The sequence below is a fragment of the Acyrthosiphon pisum genome, chromosome A2 (genome assembly GCF_005508785.2).
Source record: "Acyrthosiphon pisum isolate AL4f chromosome A2, pea_aphid_22Mar2018_4r6ur, whole genome shotgun sequence".
NCBI classification, from domain to species: Eukaryota; Metazoa; Arthropoda; class Insecta; order Hemiptera; family Aphididae; genus Acyrthosiphon; species Acyrthosiphon pisum.
In genome coordinates this window covers 115695349-115718002 of record NC_042495.1, presented here as the reverse complement: position 1 = coordinate 115718002, position 22654 = coordinate 115695349, and the positions used below count along the sequence as shown (strand labels likewise).

General features: G+C 29.5%; 2 protein-coding genes across 4 annotated transcripts in view; one reads left to right on the top strand and one right to left on the bottom strand.

Annotated features, from left to right (window-relative positions):
* The first annotated feature begins 368 nt into the window (after nucleotides 1-368).
* LOC100159477 (protein scabrous) lies at nucleotides 369-16604 on the top strand. The gene is made up of 8 exons (XM_001944663.5): nucleotides 369-758; nucleotides 3963-4296; nucleotides 5258-5305; nucleotides 6615-7061; nucleotides 8471-8584; nucleotides 10890-10986; nucleotides 12608-12790; nucleotides 15423-16604. The coding sequence occupies exons 1-8, from the start codon at nucleotides 412-414 to the stop codon at nucleotides 15839-15841; spliced, it is 1989 nt and encodes a 662-aa protein (XP_001944698.3). The 5' UTR covers nucleotides 369-411; the 3' UTR covers nucleotides 15842-16604.
* The window catches only part of LOC100168283 (solute carrier family 35 member C2), a 10428-nt gene continuing 4086 nt past the window's right edge, over nucleotides 16313-22654 (bottom strand). Inside the window, exons 1-7 of one of the 3 annotated variants that reach the window (XM_001944720.4) lie at nucleotides 20147-20545; nucleotides 19834-20048; nucleotides 19696-19768; nucleotides 19505-19623; nucleotides 18268-18401; nucleotides 17280-17446; nucleotides 16313-17221 (exon numbers count right to left, since the gene is read on the bottom strand). In XM_001944720.4, coding sequence (XP_001944755.4) covers nucleotides 16961-17221; nucleotides 17280-17446; nucleotides 18268-18401; nucleotides 19505-19623; nucleotides 19696-19768; nucleotides 19834-20048; nucleotides 20147-20293 — 1116 coding nt within the window. In that variant the 5' untranslated portion in view covers nucleotides 20294-20545 and the 3' untranslated portion in view covers nucleotides 16313-16960. Of the gene's footprint in view, nucleotides 17222-17279; nucleotides 17447-18267; nucleotides 18402-19504; nucleotides 19624-19695; nucleotides 19769-19833; nucleotides 20049-20146; nucleotides 20546-22654 lie in introns of those variants that run through there. The other 2 variants (XM_016809636.2, XM_008191644.3) reach the window with 2 other exon arrangements.

The following is a 22654-nucleotide window of genomic DNA, read 5'->3' as shown; positions in this document are numbered from 1 at the left end:
TTATTATACAGAATACAGAACTATAATAAAAGAAGTATACCTGCTTACGTTTAACAATTAAATAATTCAAACACGACGTGCATTGGCAATATGTATAAGAGTGTGTTTAACTGTTGCAGTATCCGATGATAAATAATTAACGAGCAAGTCCGGTACATATTTAATTCAGAGAATCAACTGATCCACGTGCCTAAGCTCGTTGAACACCTGCATAACTGGATTTTTTATCGATCGTACGTTGATATAATAGAGTGTCCGAATAAATAACCACTTTAATAACAATCCTTTTAATTTTTTCCTCGCATTAATTTCGTTTTTACTTCACTCATGTTTCTGCAATGTTATAATATTACCGTGTATATAACTATATAAAAACACGTTAAAGTGAAAAAAACCGGATTCGATGTACGCATGCGCAAACTGAACACGAGCCATACACCATCTGCTCCTAGCCGGGGTACAGGGACAGGCTTGAACGGTCTAGTTTACCGTGTTCAGTTAGAAACGAAGTGTTCAAGCAAGACTACAACCATGTTTCTGTTCCTGATAATAAATGTTGCTATAATATGCACGTTCACGGGTCCCGCCGAGGCTCAGACAGCACTCGATACAGACGAGTTGAGGACGATTAAAAACCAACTAAATTTGCTGATGGAAAAAAGACAACAGGATTACCAGCAGTTGGAAAAATCGCTTTACGAATCTCTGAAAGGAAGCACAGACCTCGATGCGTTGAAAGAAGAAATTCAATTAATCAGGTGAATATATTATAATGTTAAATTTTGTCATGAAACTTACCAAATAATTCTAAAAAATCTATAATTAGTCGATGTAATATACATACCTAGGTACTTATTATATTTTACTGCGAAACCAATAACATTAAATTTTATTTAATATAGGTAGGTACAATATTATAATTTATCATCATATTAATACATTGTTAGTTTAGTATAGTTTATTTAGATCTACCCATTAAAAATCATCTTTTCGGTTAAATTTTAAATTATTTTGGAAAACTAAGTCATAAAAAGTTGTAGATCTCAGAAAATTGTGTTAAGTAAATTAAAGTAACTAATGAGCCGAGTTTATAAATATATTTTTACATATTAATAATATTAATCTTTATTTAATTAAATTTTATCTCATCCACCCTTTTGAAAAATCCTATATTTGAAAAATAATAATTATATATATGTACACGTACTAGATAGACAAGATAGTAGATAATATGTAAATAAAAATGTATTACTTTAATTCAATAATGTTGAGTTGAATTTTTATTAACTAATTTAATGGTTCAATAAAATTTAATGAACCAAACATGGGCCACTAAATCATGTTTAAGGGACCATTAGCTTTCTACTGAATCATTAGATATTTAGTAATTCTTAACCTACTAATCAATTACTAGTCATCATGTTTTCGTGAAAATCAAAAGCGTATGGATACTGCACATTTTGTATTTTTGTAAATAGTTTTAAATGTTGTATAAACTAGTATATTACCTAAACATATAATTATATATATAAATATTAAAATATACATTTAATCTATTTATCTATCACACCCACAGTCTCACATATTGAAATAAACTTTTATTTAATAGATTTACTTTAAAAAAATAATAATAAATAAATAATAATAACTACCAACATCTATTACGATTTACGAAAATTATTAGCGCTTTGGTCCTGATCAGTGATCAACGTGAACAATTTTATAATAATAGTTATTGCTTTCATTATTTTCGACTAAACAATACCTACTCCAACTTTATATGCAGCGTTGTGGGATAAAATTATCAGACTACATAATATAATAACAGTTATTAAAAATTCGTATAAAAAATTAAATCATTGTAAAAAGTAATAATAAATATACTCGAATTACCTGTGGTAATTTGAAAATACAAAGTTTAATGATATTGGCGACAGTCCTGACTCTTGATTGTATACAAGTTATTGAGAACAAAATAACAGTGTGGATAATATATTAAACGAAGACGTTAAAATCATCATAGAATTCCACGTGCCTGGAGTAACAGTATTTTTAGAAACGACTAACTGGCAAACCGCAAGGCGAGTTATTTACAATGTGTCATGTAGTGTTGGTTTTGAAAATTAAGATATTCTTACGCACACGACATGTACAATTACACTGTTATGTCTGTTATGAATGAATCAGAGTAAAAAGATCGAAAGAAATATGACGATTGAAAATGTTATACCTATTTATTTCTAATGTCATCCTATATAGTATGTATATTGCATACCAACCGAAAGATTTAAATTCTAAAAATCGAATTGTACCTATTGTTAAACTATTTTATAAAGTCTAGTCTTATTTTCAGATACAGGTATGAGGTACCTACCTACTGAAAATATTTTTAATTAAATGTAAATCGAGTCAACCGAGATATCGTAAAAGTTTCTCGTAGTACTTACATAAGTTTAAATACAATAAATTATGATACTATAGTATCTATAGAAATTAGAATAACAAAGACTGAAATACATATTATAACTGAATTTGTAAGAGAAGTATTCAATAATCTACAAAACATTACATTAATACTTTATAAATATATTGTCATCAGGTGACAAGTATTCGCCACATATACTAATCATATTAATAGCAGTGCTCGAATTGGGGGGTGCGCAGGGGGACGGAGCTCCCCTACTATTTTTTTTTTTTGCGTACCCCTACTATTTTTTGTATGGCCTGTGTTGAATAATTGCGCCCTTGGAACGCAGTTTTTAAATCGTTAGATTGAGCTCCTCTACTTAATTTTTCCCAATTCGAGCACTGATTAATAGTCGATCATAGTAATTTATTATATAGATAGTATATAGGTTAGGTTTATGCAAATGTTTTCGAATACCTATACCATACTAGATTTTTTACTTGACCTAAACCCGTAACCTTGTTCTATCTGTTGTTGAGTCTCTTTTAATTATTTAGAGTCCATTTATTTTTTCATTAGGATTACAATTTACATTTTTTATACTATATGCTATTATTGATATTATTAGATTGTCTACCGATATTTTACAGAACGGCTAACTAATTATTTATTTTGTTAATGGCATACTAATAATATATGTATAATGAATACGCAAACGCAATCATCACTTCCATGTTCCAATAGTATCTCCCGTAATAAATATAATAATATAGATAGGTACCTATAACCTATAGTAATATTTAATATTTTTACATACCTATAGCTATGTCATATTTTAGTGAATTTAAACTAAGAAATACATTACATTTATACGAGTAAATTAATTTATTAATATCCTTGCTGAATTATCAAGGTATGTGCCTGGGAAACGGTAGTTTATAAAAAGAAAATAATAAGCATAGGTATTTTTTGTTACTTAACAATTATTTAGCTTAATATGTTGTAAATGTCAGATGATAGTAGACGTCAAGTAAAAAAAAAATGTATTAATTATTGTATTGTTTATAACATTTCTTGTTAAATATGAGATTTATTTATTTCAACTAATATTTATTTTACGTATAGTTAACATAACATTTTAGATATTTACATAGAATGAAAGATGAAATAAGGAGTGAAATTATATATCGTATCCGGATGTTCACACATTTGCGTGTTTATTTTTAATTGTTAAAAGAGTTACGCGATGTATAACATTCGTTTTGTGGTTATGCTCAGTAAAAATAAATACACATAAATACATAATAATGTTATTCACGAGTATTAAAATAAATGTAATATATTCATAGGCTTTTCGCAGCATAATTATGTTAAGAGAAGCAATTTTAACGTTTAACATAAGTTCGCCAACACGACTATATATTTTAATATTATATACATTTCTAATTTCTAAACAGATAATGGCTCATATTATAGTTGTTTTAACTTATAATAAATTATTTTTATTATAATTTTATTTGAATCATACCTATAATTATTGTCTTTTTTTTATTAGGGATGAACATACGAGGATGGCCCATTCTGGCAACGATGGGGTCCGTGATAAAGTAGCTGTAGGATGGCTAAAGGAAGTGATTGGGGGTTTGAGATCAGAAATGCAAGCGGTGTGGTCGGCCATCAACGAAACGGCGCAGATACACAAAACTGTAGCCATACAAAACGATCTGCAAGCACTGAGGAATGACTTGGATTCTGACCGAAAAGACTTGCAAACAATGCAAGGAGAATTAATGTCTGTTAAGAAGAATGTCGAAGAAATATCAACTAAACATTCCGAATTGGAGAAAAAGATTAACACCATTGCTAAACATCAAAACGTAATCGATAAAGTAAGTGAAATTAGTAATTTATTGTTTCTTATATTTGTATTTTATAGGGAATAGCCGAGTAAAAATGCGTTGATTGCGTAGCTGTATATAATAGACATATAAAAATATATACCTATATTTAAATCGCTGATAATATTATTAAAGGAAAAATCATTTACCTATTTACGAATAATCAAAGGCAACTGCAGGTGGTAAATATTTGCAATATGAATTGTAGATAATAACATATATATATATATATATATATAACAGGAAAAAATTCACTTGAGCTAAGGGCCCTTTCACATGGACGCGTATCATACGCGACGTATCGTACGCGCGCGTTTTCATTTTACATTGATTAAGTTCATACGCGCCAAACCGGCGAGGGAAACGCGCCATCTCCTTGACGGTAAATATGAAGAAAAAAAACGTATCGGTTTAAAATACCTACCATAATATGCAGTTATGCAGTGCGTATATATTATTATTATTTACTATACAGTACCAATGTATATTATACAATTTATATTATATTCGTGCTCTTTGCAATTAAAGAAAACATTTACACGATAATATAGTATATACGCATATATCAATCGCAATTTCAAACGTCACGTCTGGGTGTATTTTAGACCGAATTATGTATATATATATATAAAATAACAGAGACCAATATTCTACCTTTGAGATAATAATAATTACTATCAAACCATATGGCTAACGTGGGTGCACGTCTGCCGCCAGACAGAGTATAATATTATCTGCTCCCGCATTGACCAAATGGCGTTTTCAGTGATTTTTTTTTTAAGGTGAGGATTAAACATCAAAACAAGCACATGTATACGTACTAACCGTATAGGTACCCGTCTATTATATTATATTATATTATATACTATACCTAGGGATAACAAAAACGCGCACAATTATAAATAAAAACAAAATCACGTTTATAATTATTATTATTGTATTCGTTTTCCAGAAAAACAACGAAAACGACGTACAAACGGCGTACAGCAACGTTTATAAAGTGAGTGTTTGTAATTTATATATGCAAATATTTATATATGTATATAAAATAAACAAGTTAGGAAAGCTCACTCTAAGGCCCGAGCGTGATAAATTCCCGGTTTCTAAACGTATATTTATTAGTAGGTATTTAATAAACTATAATTCCATAATACATTATATGTATAATTTAAAAAGAATTTGATAACTTGAATATGCCATATTGCTTATACAATATACATAGAAATCTAAATAAATTAAATATCTTAAGAGGACGTCGTACCCGCATGTGTTGTCTCTGTCTTACTCTAACACACGACACACATACGAATTAGAAAATGTTCGTTTACCAGTTTCAATAGTATGCTGTTAGTTTTGATATTGGTGTGAATTGACCTATTATCAAACTTTCAAGTAAGAACATTACCGGGGATTTTTATGTGGGCTTTTACGATATTTTAATTTTTAAGTGAGTTATGACTTATAAGTATGTAAAATATTAAACTATGAACTTTTTAAAAATATTTTATGAGAATTTTTAAGTAAGGTAAATTTTTGTTTTAAAAAGTTATTACTTACTTTTAAAATTAATGAGTCTTAAAGAATGTTGACATATTAAAAATCATAAAAAATAAACCTGACTTAGATAAATGTTTTTACAATCCAAAGTTTACTAAAAACCAGATTTACAAATTAATTATTTTGAATTTTTAAAAATTATTGAAATCGTATTTTAATTGTTTATTAATTTCAGTCTTAAAAATAACAATAAAAAAATGTATATTATACGTGTAGAGCAATCAATAACTTATATAATATATAAAAAAAAATATATTGATTAGAACATCAATTTTTTTATTTGTCAGATCTTCTTGTTACACCTTACACTCTGTATATAGTTACATCTCCAAGCCATTTTAAATCATACAAAGTACCTAACTATTTATATACACATAGTACCTTCGTATATAATAAACTTCAATCGCATTTTTATAAAACTGAGTTAGGTGGGGTTTTTTTAAAGTAATAACTTACAACTCACCTAAATTGTAAATTGAAACTGCAGCTTACTATCCGTAGCTGTACCTAATATGTACTAGGTATATACATAGGTGCAAATAGGGGGGATTTAGAGGCTAAGCCCTCCCAAAAATGTCCATAGCCACCACAAACATTTCCTACATTTTGTTTTAAGCTTATTCAATATTATCAAAGTAAGGCTTTAGCCCCTCCCCCTCCCAAATCCCAAACGCTATTTGCGCCTATGTATATATATATAACCTACCCTACCCTATATGCGTATATAACACCGGTGTATGTTTCGTATGCAGCGAGTAGCGTTTGATGTTGATGACAACAACAATAACGTCGAGCGTCTGCGGACGAACGTCATTACCACTTTGGTGACGGACCGGGAGGCGCAGGAGCTGGAACAGCTGGAGTCGTCACGCAAATATCTGGCACACCGGATGGCCCGTCTGGAGAAGCGCATGAAAGGCGTGCTTTACCGGGAGAGTGCGGCTGTGGAGCGGGAAAACCGTTTGTCCCGACTGGAGGCTGACCTTAACGCCACCAAGGAAGCGTTGGCATTTAACGCCACTCGCCAGGATGCCACACAGGACAGACTGCACGGGTCCTTGCTGGAGCTGTTAGAAAGCGTGGAAAATCTTGACGACCGCGTGGACGCGTGTCTTCCGGAAGTGCGCAAGGAAATATCGAAAATAGAATTCACCGTGGCCCGGATAAACGCTTCTGTGGCTATCATTAAGGAAGACCAAGTGAGTCCGACAGTATAATATCATCTGTTATGTACATAATTATTGTAATATGACCTATTATAATATCGAAAAATTCACCCAAGTATACTTCTTAAAATTAGAACGTCCCTTTTTTATTACTTAAATATGTTAAATAGATAGGTAGAAGGATTTTCTACAAATGCTATGCGTCAAAATATCAACGAGTATAGTTACCTAACCTATGCGGTACTAGGCTCTATTTGTTTGTGCAGTGGGAGGGGATGCAAATATGAACCACAATTACTGGCCCATTTAAAATCATAAGTTTGTTCTCTCAATATTTTTTCTAGGTAGGGCAACTTTCCCTCCGTGATCCCCTCCCCATTTGCCACCTATGGGTAACTATTTATTTTTATTTTTTGTTTACTTTATACGCACTATAAAAAATGACAAGGTGGTGTTTATTAGTAATTAATTTATAGTATTTTCAAGCACTTATATAGCTTGGATACGCATTGTACGTTCTATATACGTTTCTGTTTATAGTATTTTGTACAGGATCATTGGCGCAACTAGACATTTGAACTAAGGGGTGCTTAAGCTCCAGGTTTTTTTGTGACTCAATAGGACCTAACACCTTAAGATTTTTTAGGGGGTGCTAATTTTGATTTAGGGTGTGCTAAGGACCCAAAGCACCCCCCTAGTTGCGCCAACGGACAGGATTAAATGGAGATGAGCATGCTCAGTGAATCCAACTTAAAGGATAACAATATTATAATCATAGGCGTAACTAGGATTGAATAGTTACAGGGGCTAGATTCCTACAAAACCAAAGTGTAAAATAACACGTGGGGGGGGGGGAAGCCTAGAAAGCTCGTGGGGCTAGTGCTGCGGAACGAAGCCACGCCCATTCGCAGAAGTTGGCCGCTGAGGTACGATCTCATCCCGAATAGAGTATATAATATTATAAGAATAGGTATACCATTTGGGACACGGGCACCTATTATATTTAAAGGTAATAAAATAATATAGTAATATGCAATAAGCAGATAAGCTACACACATAAGCACATTTCTTCTGTGAAAACTATGAACAATAAATTACGATAAATGCGTACTTGGTACATATCTACACTAGCTGTACACAATGTCAATTATATTGATTTGGGTTCTAACTACGATCCTAAAGAAGGGCTAAAAAGTAAAACCTCATAGGGGGGCTAAATAAAAGTACGAGGGGGCTAGGCTCCCCTAAGCCCCCCAGGTTACGCCGATGATTATAATATGTAAACGCATCGTACCTATAAACTTAGGTTAACTTTATTCTTCAGTATAGGTAGTTATAATATGAAGGTATACAGTATACTTCGTAGGTACCTACGTGGCTATGTTATGGACTATATTATTATCAGCGAGTTTATTGTGAGTACGTAACGATTGTGTTTTCAGAATAACCAAATGTTGACTGCAAAGGCTCTCGGCGAAGGGATGTCGGCCATACAGAGAAAAATGACCAAGTACAACAGTGAAAAACAAATCGAGAAAATGGTTACCATCTCTCATGTGAGTATACTGTGGCTATAACTTAAATTACCACGGCTACATATTGTGTAGTCCTCGTTTATACCTTTACCACAGTTATGGGCAATATATATTTATATTAATTAACAGCACTTGTTTACCTGACTTTTTAACTTTTTTTAAAAAGTCAAGTATATAATTTAAAAAAAAAAATACAATCATTATATTTACCAGATTATGTCATATAAGAAAATTCGAATTAATTATTAATACGAAAACAATATTATATCGTAGATATTATTATATAATAATAATTTCTATACCTACTTGACTAGTAGCTAATTTTGTCAGGTAAATCATTTAATTACAATTTATATTAATACTAATTGGGATATTAGTTGTGCTTGTGCATCACAACGTGTTTTTCCTTTTACCTAATTATATTTAGGTAGGTACTAGACTTTTTTAACTACAGACTTTTCCTAGTCATTTTTGGTAAATCTATATGCCATAGTACATAATATTATATCATAACATTGCGGCAATATAGATAAATCGTGTATAGAATTAATTTTAGTCCCTGGGTATTTATTTTTCCGTATACGTAGGAATACAAGCATTTTCGTTTTTTTTAAAAAAGCTGATTTCGGAATCTCGCGCGTTACCTATTACTTATTAGGAATGAATATTACGTCGTCGTTTGCACCCGTACACGACTCGCCGAATTTTCATCCTGGTCATCAAAAAACTGGTCCATCGTCATCTGCGGTGGTTTCATCGTCCGCTATGAAGTTATTGTACCACAGCCTACAGATAATAATAAATAATAACACATAGGGGGACCCGGAGCGACGCACACGCCGCCCGGCGGCGGCAGGTGGTTTGTGTTTTCTACCATATTATTCGTTTCGTCCCAACGTGAGCACGAGGTCACAGTCGGCGGCGGCGCGACGGTGGTCAGGTGCTACTCACACCTGCCCAATTCCATATGTCGGACGAACCGGCTCCTTGTAATACACTCATTGTATAGCACGCACACATGTAATAAAAAAATAGTGGCCTATAATAAATAATATTATGTATAGTGAATTATGAATGTTATTATAATAATATGCACGTACTTAAATGATAAAAACAAATTTTAAAATAACCTTGCACAATAATACGCGAGCAGGACAACCATTGCTGCGTCAGTGCGTCCGTATTATGGGACGTACGAAATTAAAACAATGAACTATAGTAAATATACCGACGTACAAACTACATAGGTATGTACAATAATATGAATGCTCGAAAAATTCAATAAAACGGAAGTTGCGCGGGATTCAAAAGACGAATATAATAGGTGCGCATAAAATACGCTAAAATTCGGTCATTTTTTTTTTAATTGTCATCTTGAGAATACTATCTGGATTCTGGAAAGAACCTACTAAAACGAATTGCGGAATAAAAATCCCCGACCCTAAGTATGTATAATATTACATAATATATACACCTAAATATTAATAATGTGGTAATTATAGATACTAATTAGCGTTTAAAAAAAAAAAATATTTGTTCAATCATTTTCATTTGGTTTTGAGTATCATTGTAGTCTGGGGATTTTTATACCGATTACCGTTAAAAAAAAATATTAATTTTTGTACGACCAAATTATCCAGCGTGCGATAGACAAGTAAATATAGTTGTACGCTCATTGTAATGAATATATTATCATAATTTATAATACATTTTTTTTCGCAAAATTATAGGCACAATTTTGTAAAAGTATAAAAAGATTCTTAGTTTTTTACCCCGTGTTGAAAGATACATATAGCCATATAGGTAAGGGACATTTTTTATTCATGTAAAATAATGATTATAACAGTTAAATTACAGTTCTAGCTGTAGACCGCACACTGCAGACTTATAGCGTAGGTTGGTGTATAATATTACCCATAGTCCCATAGTATAAGGAATAAATATTAAATAATAAATATACTATACGGATATCACCATAGCGGCATAGCAGGTATTTCAAAATCTGGAGAGTAAAATATTTTTTAATTAAAAAAGTGATTAAAAACAAACGTAGTATTTGTTTTAATATTTATTCAGCTCAACAGTTGGTAGTTATTGTTTTCATGCAGAATCGTACATAATCTATAATCATATTAATTTGTTTAAAACTACCTATGTTAAAAAAGTAAAGTTAATCTATGCCTTACAGGTATACCGCGTATACATAAATCGTCGTAACCAGTGCTAATAGTTAATTAACACATTTTTGCATATTTTATACTGCTTAAGTATGAAAATATTTACGAAATTGATTTCAATCTGATAGAACCATTGTTTTAATTTTTAGATAAAGAAAGGAAATTGTACGGAATGTACACATGCAATCGACGAATTGGCCACATTGCAAAATTCATTTGAAAGAATTGTCGACGGACTTCCCAAAGGTATGTGAGAAACTGAGAACTATCCCACATTTGTCAGTGCATGTATAATTATAAATATCGTATTATTAGCATTTAAATATTATGTGCTATTTTTTTCACTTTAATTTATTTAAAAAAAAAAAAAAATGTTTTATTCATCTACAATAATAACCGTATGCAATATCACAACCACAAGGGTAAAAATGTAAAACCCGATAATGCACTAATATATTTTATAACAACTTAAAATTCTTATGTCCACATCTGCAATAAAATTATAATACAAAATACACTCATCAAACTAAACTAAACTGTATTTATACCTAGAAGTTTGGGAAACACCTATAAGTTTATACTTTATTATGTAGGTACTTATAAATTAATATATTATTTTATATATTATAAAAGGATTATGATAGTCGATAGAAGACACATGTAAAGTTAAAATAACGAGCTGAAACCGAAAAAGTCCGTTGAAGAATTCTTGAAGCGTAAACTATAAATAGGGTTGTTCGTGTTACCCCGCAGCAGAATAGAAGTATTTACTAGTTAATTATTTTGATCGGTTAACCATATCGAATATGACTGCAGGTGGTTTTTTTTTATTCATATTCATCCGGTTACTATTGCATTGTTTCCGTTTTCCATGTTTATATATGCGCGTCATGTAGTAAAATAAAAACACGTATAAATACAAATAACTAATTACTAGGTATAGCTACTGGTATGACTAAAAGTATACATCCATTATGCGTGTACCTTTAGCTGAATAAAAATTATAAAATTTACTTAATTACCTAGTCAGTATTTCCATAAATGTATAACTAATAGGCAATAACTAGAATTACACGTTTAAGGAATATCCAAATATAATATGCTGTATATATAGAGCGTATTATTTATATGTTGAAACTAAACATAATATGACTATGTGGTATGTAGGTACTATTATGCATAATGTATTATATTGTAGGTATAATATTATTCTTTATTTTCGTATACTTACACGAAATTTTGGATTAATTTTTTTACACAAATATTATGATTTTAACTGCGATAATCATAGATATGTCTAACACGGGACGTGGTGAGACACCAATCACGATGGCTTCTGCGCTACAATTATTTTTTTTAGTCAATTCAAAAAATACACAGGTACCTACATTGTAAAAAACACAACATATTGGCGATAAATAAAATACTTTATTTAGTTACCAACCTAATTAAGTAATATTAATTTTTAGAAAAATATGTTATAGGGATTAGGAACATACATTTATATAATTTTTACTATTATAAATTATATATATAGCCATATAGGTATAGATATCTAATAATTAATAAGTATACGACGCTTTGGCGTACTTAGACCTGAATTTTCGTTTGTGGAGGGAGTTAAATATATTCAGTTTTTCGTAATTATTGACCAAAAAAATAGATCTCATTAGAAATTAATTCTTCCTTTATATTTCAGGTAGTGGGAGAGTAGTGTTATATTATAAATTTTACAAAGAGTCAATTTTATTTTATGCATAACATATAAAATATTTAAAAATATTATATATTATATACGTACACTATAGGTTTACTTATTCAGAAGTTATTTAATTAAAATTGAAATGTAAAATCAAACGTGTTACAGATTGTTCTAAATTGAAGTCCTCGGGAACATACCTGATAGCACCAGATGGAAAAAACCCTTTGCTCGTTCAATGCGACATATCGGATGGTATGTCCTGGATCACAGTGCAAAAAAGGACCAATGATCATCTCAAATTCAATAACAATTGGAACGAGTATGCCAAAGGATTCGGAAACTTATACGGTAAGTGAATACGAAATACCGAATAGCATTTATATTCAATGATTATAACCACTAAATCACCTATAGGTAACATATTTTAATTGGTTTTGTACTTGAATTAATAATTTTGTCGATCAAACAATATTGGTATAGAAAGAACATATAAATTGAAATATTATGTAGGTCCTTATAGTTTCTACAAGGTCAAGCACAAAGTCAAAAAAGTTTTTATATTCGTGAATAATTTTGACAACCGAGTAACTGAAACCCCATGACCCACGGTTCTATAGAAACTATAATAAACTATACTAACCCTTTACCCTTACAGACACAAGACAATAAAGAATAACCTAACCTAACAGATACCTAACGGTATATTTCAAGATTTTACTGAATACTTGTGTCCAGTTTAAAATGTGTTGTTACAGAAATTCCTAACATACTATTCGTACAATTACATTTTTTTTAGGTAGGTTCCTACAATATATTATATTGGTTGTGGTGAGGTATATCGTAGTTGTATGCTTATCACTCATAATATAGTCGTATATGCGAGGTAAAAACAAAATTAACTGTGGTTTTGACGAAATTTGAACTTTAAATGCTTATAAAAAATAACCATGATGCCTATGTATCATTAATATTTTAGCTATAATAAAAACTTACGTATTACATTTTTAGCCTTTTTGGCCGGATAACTAATTTTTTATTGACATTTATAGGAAAAAAAATTTAAATATTTAAATACAATCCAAGAGAGGACGGTAACCAAGCTGGTTACCAATTTTAATACATTTACATTTTTTTCTCCAATTATTTTAAAAACCACTGAGCATTTTCAATTTCGGCCTCTTAAAAGTACCAATTTGTTCCCAAAAACATACATCGGGCTTCGAAGCGTAAGTTCAGAGTATTTTTTCTACCAGAAAAGTTGAAAAGTTACAAACATTTTAAAATACCTCAAATAAACGTCTGAAATTATTAGACTAGACAAAATAAAAATAAAATTGAAACTAATTTTCAAGCTCCCCCCCCATTTGAAAAATCTTGCGTACGTCACTGAACACAAATATGTCATGTGTAGTAGATGTATTATCTAAATGTTTAGGTACCTATAGTTACTCACGTCCTACCTATACAATAGGACATGCTATATCAGCTATGCTCAACATTGAACATACCTTCTTATACGAACAAAAAGAATAATATGTTGAAAGAATAATATTTTTTTTTTTAGATAATTTTGTACTCACTCATCCCTTTCACGTAATTGGTGTTTACTGTTATAGTTGCACATCAGTCATGCTTATATCCTGCGTTTAAATAGAAAATAGTTAAAATTATAGTTATATAGGTACCTATAATAGTCACGACATGGATATTCTCTTAAACGTTACCTATAATCCAGTGACGTTACCCATAGTCAATGGTGTGAGCAATTACTAAAAAGTAAACCTACCTCTATCTATATAGCACATGACTGAGGTCCTGAAGGCCAAGGTTGGTATAAGTTTTAAAACTACCAAACAAGATTCGTTTTACAATTTTTATTTTAAATAAAATAACTTTTTAAGGAACTTAAAAATAAAAATAATTGTGTAGGTTTATACTCAATTAAATTTAACATAATAAAATAAAACAAATTACTTCAATATTACAATTTTTAAACTTTATTATACAAATAAAATGAAAAAAAATATTTTTTTTATATAACAGATCAACATATTCAAAAAAATAACTTACTTCAGTGTTCAATATTAAAATTTTAAATCTTTTTCAATACAAATAAAATTTCAAAAATAAATTTAATGTTTTTAATTTAAATAGGTACTATTTTATATACTAATTACTATTATTGTTATAAAAAATAATAAGTTCCAGAACTTCTACCAATAGCATCTATTAACGTGTATCGTTTCACAATAAATCCCAAAAATGAATCTAAAATAACTTTCATAGCCTTCACGGCTGCAGTCGGACTGTTTCAGTTGTTTTATTTTTATAAATAGTATTGTAACATTGTATTCTTCGTTATCGTGGTAATCATTAGAGTGTGGAATTGAAAAACTATTAAAAATAACATAGCCCGAGGCCCAAACATTAAATTTTTAGAGGGCCTGGGTGAGTATGGCCACTTATACCCGCCCTGCCATTCTACCCCTGAGCACATGGCTTATATCGTCCCCGTTCATGCAAAGTACACTAAGTCCGAAAATCGACTTAGAAATTTGTATTTTAACAATAATAAGAACTATAAATTTCACAGTGTCATATTATTTACTACTACTCATAAACAGCTACTTCCCTTAAGGGAAACTCAATTAAAAAAAGAAAGAAAACAATTTGGTTACATATGGTATACATTTAAAGTTTGAAAAAATTGCAAAAAGCTGATTCATGTTTTTGGACTTTGTGTGTTCTGCATGAACGGGGACGATATATATTGTATAATCAGTTTATTCGAAAAACAAGTAGCCTAAAATAAATACTAATTCCTAATATAATATTTGAAATGTTTATACCCCCTAACCTAACCTAACCTATACCCCCCTAAATATTGACGCCAATTCGATAATAATAATTAATGTGGACATCATCATCATGAGATAAATTTTTATATTAGTATAAATTATACAAACCGCGCATTTCACAGGCGATTTTTGGCTGGGCAACGACGCTATCCACCGTTTGACGGCGGACAACGCGTCTTCTCTTCGCGTCCGGATGACTGATATATACGGTAACAATTGGCGGGCGGACTACTCGAACTTCTCGATATCGAACGCCACCGATGGTTACCGACTGGACATTTCCGGTTACCGTGGCAACGCCACCGACGCCCTGTCATTCCAAAACGGCCACCGGTTCAGCACGGCAGACCGCGACCAAGACGCCAGCACGGCAAACTGCGCGGCCAACTATGAGGGTGGCTGGTGGTACTCCCGGTGTCAGCACGCTAACCTCAACGGCAAGTACAACTTCGGGCTGACGTGGTTCGACACTAGCCGCAACCAATGGATGGCGATCGCCGAGAGCGAGATGCAAGTCGGACGTCCGGTGTCTACACAATAATATTATTGTAGAGTCACCATTACCACATTATGATAATATTATACCTAAATATTATAATACCCGAGTCCGAAATACGTTTAACCCACACGTGTGCTAGTCAAGTGAAGACAATGTTGAGTTTATATTATTTATATCTGCGAAATATTGTCAGTTTCATTTTTTCTATTTATATTTTGAACTGATTAGGTAATAGTTTTGATAATTTGATTGACATCATTAATTTTATATTTTTTTTTAATCCATTTTGATGTTAAATGTTAATAATTATCACTATAGTCTGTAAGATTAATAAATACACCTATTTTCAAGGTGAATTTTACTATTAATTGTACATAATTTAAACCAACATTTTTTTTTTTGTTAAAATTTGATCTCAAAATATGATCAATAAACACTTAAGTAGGTATATGATAATATTATTGATAGTTACTGAATTCTGTTTTTTTTTTATTATTATAATTATTACACATATTGTATTGAACTGCACATAATTATTATTTATTATACAAAAAGCACAGTTTTTAATTTTAAAAGCACTGATATAAATTAAAGTACAAAAATATAATCCATGATATTTATGCTAAACACGACATTTATATATAAATGGTTACACATAAAAATAACTTAATTTGTAATGTTTATAAAGTACTGAAAACAACATATTATATTATATTACGTCAACAATAATAAAGGTAATAAATAATATTTGATTATATACTATTTTAATAATTTATGGTATAATCCTTTACACACAACCAATATTTAGCTTAAACCTTCCATAAAAATAAAGATAATAATTAAAACATTAATAAATATATACAATATACATAATATAATAGACTTTTTTAAGTTAGTTGTGAAAAATGAATGTAAACAAACTTAATGCTTTCAAAAATAATTAGCATTAACAAGTAAATTAAAAATTAAGTGAGTATGATTTTAAATACTAAATAAACAAATAATAAATATAATTGTGTTATATAATATCACAGTTACTTAAACAATCAAGCTGATGGATATTAAACAATGTTGATTTTTTAATAATGGAAATGAAATGTATTCTGTTTAAAAATAAAAAAAAATTCACAGCCTTTTAAACATAAAGCATATCAATATTATTTACGAACGTCTCCTGTTTAATATATCAAAAAGCACTTCAGTTGAGCTATTTGAATCACCAGAGTCAGAATCACTATCTGGTAACGTTAAATGTTTATTATCTTCATTGTCAATAATACCATATCGATTTTCAATTGATCTTGAAAACTTTTGCCACACATGTCCAATAACACCTATCATACACATAGCTAAACCTAAGAATTTCATGGTTGTCATTTTGTCACCATTCCATTCCACAGCCAATATCAAAATACAAATTTCCTAACAATAAAATACACAATTAAATAAATATTAAATTAGCAGAATACGTTATACTGACCTTGATAATACCAACTACACTTAATGTAATGCTTGATGTTTTGTATACAGCATAATATTCGGATACTTCAAGTCCAATAGCAAGGCATGATCCAATTAATAAACGTACAACCATTTGATAACATTGAAGGTTTTCATTATTAATCCACCAATTCCAGAAATCATTACCTGAACACAATAAAACATTTAAGAAAGCAATTCTAAAAATAACAAATTACAATTTGAAAGCCAGTTAATAACAATACAAATAAAATATGTGGCCAAGTGGGTACTAATCTGCTGTAACTTAGGTACCATGTTGTTTACTGTAATATAAATGATAAAAAAAATGAAAATATTGGAAAGCTCTAACAAAGGTAAAATATATTAAAACATTATTATGAAAATGATACAAACATTTAGTGAAAATGTCAAGTTTGTACAATTATTTGTGTTTGAATTACAACAAAATAATACAATTGTTCAATGAAAAAGTGTAAATTTATGTATGAATATCCAATGTCATAAAAAATAAAAAACTCATTTGAATTTCCTGTACATTTTTTTTTCTGTTAAAGGTAAAAACCTTATGAATTATAAGGAATCTTGTATTAAATTTTCAATGTTAGCTATCAAAAAAAAAATTGTAATACATTTCCAACTATATAATTTGCAAATTTAAACAATTTTGATTAAAATTATTCTAACTTTAGAAGCTTATATAAAAATGATTGTAGAATATTACACCCAATTTTTTTTTTAACTTCTCTAATAAAAACTTATGAGAAACATTGTATTCAATTTTTCAATTAAACTTGTATTCAATTTTCCAGATTTTGACCAGGCGAAAAATTAATCCACGTTTTTCCCAACACTTAAAAACTACTGGGAATTATTTTCTTTTAACCCTCCTAAAGTACCAACTAGATTCTCTTCCCTAACTAAAACTACTCAGAATCTAAATTGATAAAATACTGAATATTTAAATTACAAGTGATGGATATTTTTACCTTCTAAAAACAATGAAATAGGAAATATTGCAATAAACATCCAAGGTTGACTAAAATACATCATATCAACAGGACTTTTCATGCCCATGTCGGCTTTCTGCATAACAAATTGTGATAGTGTCCAACGAAAACCACTGTAATATATGAATTAAATTACAAAATCAATCATGCACATATTATCAATATTGTTATATATATTTATATCAATATCAACTATCAAGTATTACACATAGTCTGAAAGCTCTCATCAAATATTAAATTTCTAAATAATTTCCCTTAGAGCCAAGGATAAATACATTTTGATTAAACATTAAGGGCCGTTCTTACAATGTCTGGTAAAGTGTCGGTTAACGCTAACTGACTATAATTATACCTAGCTCTAATTTCTGCAAATTTGGGGTTTAGAATACAAGTTGATAGATCAAAATTACTTGGAAAAAATCGATCAACTCAAAAATAATATTCAAAACAGGGGTTACCATTGAAAAAAAAATGAATTTGTATTGCGCATGCACAAAATACACGAGTTAAAAAAAATTTAACCTATAGGAATTTATGATCCATTAGTCTAGTTGAATGTCCCACAAACAGAATTGAAAAATATTAACATGGTAATGAGTGAAAAAGTGTTCCCTGTTTTCGTGAACAGTATACAATATATTGTCTTATATTATTAATAATTTTAATAGATATAGATGTTTTCAATACACACATCAGCTGTAATTATTAAGAAGTAATACCTATAGTCCATTTACATTAAGGGTACTTGTAGACAACAACAACTTGTTGTCTGGTACAATCTGATAAAGTTATTGCATTTCCCTACCAGTAGTCAACTACTATTGTTAAGCCCGGTAGTAAGTTGCCAACTGCCACTGTCTTGCACAGAACCATACTACTTAGTACCACCTATTGAGAAATATTTTTGACATAAAAAGAGTATAGACTTGTGGTCATAAATTGTTATTAAAATACATGTAAACACTGTACACGGACTTAAAAATGAATTAAAATGTTTTGTTATTTAGTACATGAGTATTACGTATTAACAGATGATACATACAACTTTATTTAAATAATCAAGAAAATATTATAGATTCATTTTTAACAAATACGCCCGATAGAAACTTCATAGACATCTAAAACAATATCTTTAAACAGAACCTGATATCCATAATAAATATACTATGGAAACAGATTTGATTAATTTTAATACATAAATAATTACCATAATTACCTGGCAAATGATGCAGTTAGTAATAAAATAAATCCTAATGTACTAAAATCTGTGGTTTTGAATGTGAACAAAAATAATCCTCCAGAGATTGAAAATACAATAAAGAAAAGTGCCACTGACTATAAAAGGGGAAAAAAGTATTTAATAAAAATACTAATGAATTATTATTATTTTTATTATTTTTAACTTACTGCTTTCTCCAAACGTAAAATCAAAGCATTAACTAACACAAAAATAATAGCCGTTGATTTTGTCATAGTGTACCTGAAACAGACAATTTTATATATTGATAAATAAATGAGTAAATGCTTAAAATTAATAATACATACAATGAAACATTTACAAGTTCTAGGCCCCAATTTGAAAATCCAACATCAATACCACTGGAAATTCCAATAGGTGCAAATTTTGAAACTTGACTGTCCCAAGATATTTGTACAATAGGAACTTTTATAATTGCATGATATAAGCCCCGAAAAATAATCGAAGCAAGAAATTTTAAAACCAAGTGACACGAAACAACAAGCAGGGGAAAATGGAACATCTATAAAAAAAATGTTATACATTTTATTTGAAATTAAATTAACAACAAAACTATACAATTTATATTTAAGAAAAAGCTTAAGTAACAGCTGTTCATACTTGTAAAAATGATCTTTGGTAAAATGTAATTCCAATTGAGAAAATAAAATACGGCAGTATTAAAAGGCAAGAATTAAATAAAGTTTTAAAACGAAACGGCATGGTCATATAATGTTTAGATTGGATATAAATTTGGAATTTATTCATTTAATAATTGCAACGTGTGGCAAATACAAAAATTTAAAAGAGTTTTAACTTGTTTACAAAATAAAAAGAAATTAGTTGATGAATTATCATAAATTAAATGCATCTTAAAGGTGCTAAAAAACACGATAAGAATACATCTAATAAAGCTGAATTCAAAATTTGTTGAATTTAAAATGTTAAATAATACAGATAAACAAATTGAGACAAGGTAACTAAATACAAATAACACATCATTACAACAATATTCATTTGCTGATAACTGATAAGAGATATTACACTGGAAAGTGCTGTAATTTATGAAATACAAAATATCTCACGAAATGTTTTCAATACAAATAATTTAAAATTTTCTATCATCAAAATCTTTAATACTTATCATGGTATTGATAATGGTGATAAACGTACTATAATAGAATTGGAAAATGGAAATTGGGAATTGAAATGGACCCGACCACCACCCAAATATTACATAAACTTGACTTAGACCTCGGTCATTTGCTATTTGAGTTGTGATAATAAATTTAAAATTAATGATATTGATTATTAATAATATTATCAAACATTGAAAATAGATTCAATACTTTGAACTTTTATATAGGTTTACCAAACACAGAATGCTTTTACTGCCAATAGAGTATAAACACAAAGATAAATAAAAATCGTTATTTAAACTATTATTTCTTTTTAGACTTAAAAATCAATCAGTACTCAAAGTCAAACCAGTTGGATTGTTTAAAATTGGTATACAACAAATTTCTACCATTGTATTGAGTATTACTTGATATATTATTATGTATTCAATTAGGTAGAATTACACAATATTATTAAAATTCAAAACTAAGTTTAGAAAACATTTACACAATAAATAACAATTTTTCTTATTTTGCTCTCAGTCAGTAAGTTTAGTATTGATTTTCTAATAACAATTTAAATCATTGTTATACAAGAGTTAAGATGGGAGACAAAAAAGTTTTTTGTGTGGTGTCAAACTGTCAATTGAACACCGGCTTTAATACAGTGCTTAAATTAGTTAATCATTTGCAGGGCTAGGATTTATATGCAACAGCATGTTTTTTTTGCTACTTCTGACTACTGATTTTGTCAGTAATGTCCACGAATCACCTCATGATGAGATAAACGGTGGTATTTTTATTTTGCATGTTTTGGATAAAATGCATATTATTGCATATATTGAATAAAATTAATATTATTGCATATTTCAATTATAAAAATGTAAAAAATGCATGTTTTATAGTATATTTCGTAAAACTTGGTTTTTTTTGTCAAATATAAATTTTACTTCATATAACACGCACGTAGTTAATGTGAATTATACATTTTATTTCTAAATTAAGACAAACAGCCTATCATTGATGTATTTTAATAAATAAATATTTTTTTTGTAACTATATTTTAGTGTTTATCTTATAAAAAATGAAATGCATATTTTTGCATATTTTGGTATATAAAATACATATTTTACAATTTTTTATTGCATATAAATCCTAGCCCTGATCATATGTTTATTTGTGTATATCTGAAGCTATTGGCATATTATATGATACTATGTAATAATTAATATATTTTATATAGGCACAATGGCACATTTATTTGTAAAAATACCTAATTTCAAACACAAGCAACCTTTTTTTTAAATGTTCATAATTATTTATTTTAATTTATTTATTTAAATATTGTATTATCTAGCTTATTAATAAATACCTATCTAATTAATTTATGTATCATTTAAGTATATGACAATGTAACAGGAGTTGGACTCATGTTGGCTGTAAATGACTGGAGTAACATATTATAACACAATGGTATTCTATTATTTACAGTTGAATTAGTTATAACTTATAAGCAGGGTTGGGCAGTATCTTCGATACAAGTATCTAAGATACGTATCTTAGATACAATTGTATCTTGTATCTTGTATCTCGATACAATTATGTGAAGTATCGAGTATCTTGTATCGCGATACATTTTTAGTCAATGTATCGAGTATTTCATGAATTAATTTAATCGAAAGATACTCGATACATTAATGCGATACTTTGAAAAATTAATTGTTTACGATTATTTTTACTCGTCAGAAACCACTTTTGAAAAGATAGTGGTGTAATGGTTGTATATAAAATATAATATTATTTTACACACGTACTTTGAATTGGACTTTACGTCTGTAAGACTGTACCTTATTTTTCTACTATGTAATAGTACCTACACCTTTCGCGATAAGGTAGGTAATGAACACGATAAAATTAGTAGATTATATTTTTACACAAACACTGCCGGCTACACACCTGGTGTTCTGCGGACTGTGAGTCACTATGTGACGATCGTTTGCCTTTACTACAC

What these genes read in the sequence shown, in the direction of transcription:
- LOC100159477 (XM_001944663.5), top strand. Translation starts at nt 412, where the DNA reads ATGCGCAAACTGAACACGAGCCATACACCATCTGCTCCTAGCCGGGGT. An exon ending in CTATCATTAAGGAAGACCAA is followed by an intron (nt 7,062 to 8,470) that starts GTGAGTCCGACA and finishes TTGTGTTTTCAG; the next exon opens with AATAACCAAATGTTGACTGC. An exon ending in TGTCGACGGACTTCCCAAAG is followed by an intron (nt 10,987 to 12,607) that starts GTATGTGAGAAA and finishes AACGTGTTACAG; the next exon opens with ATTGTTCTAAATTGAAGTCC.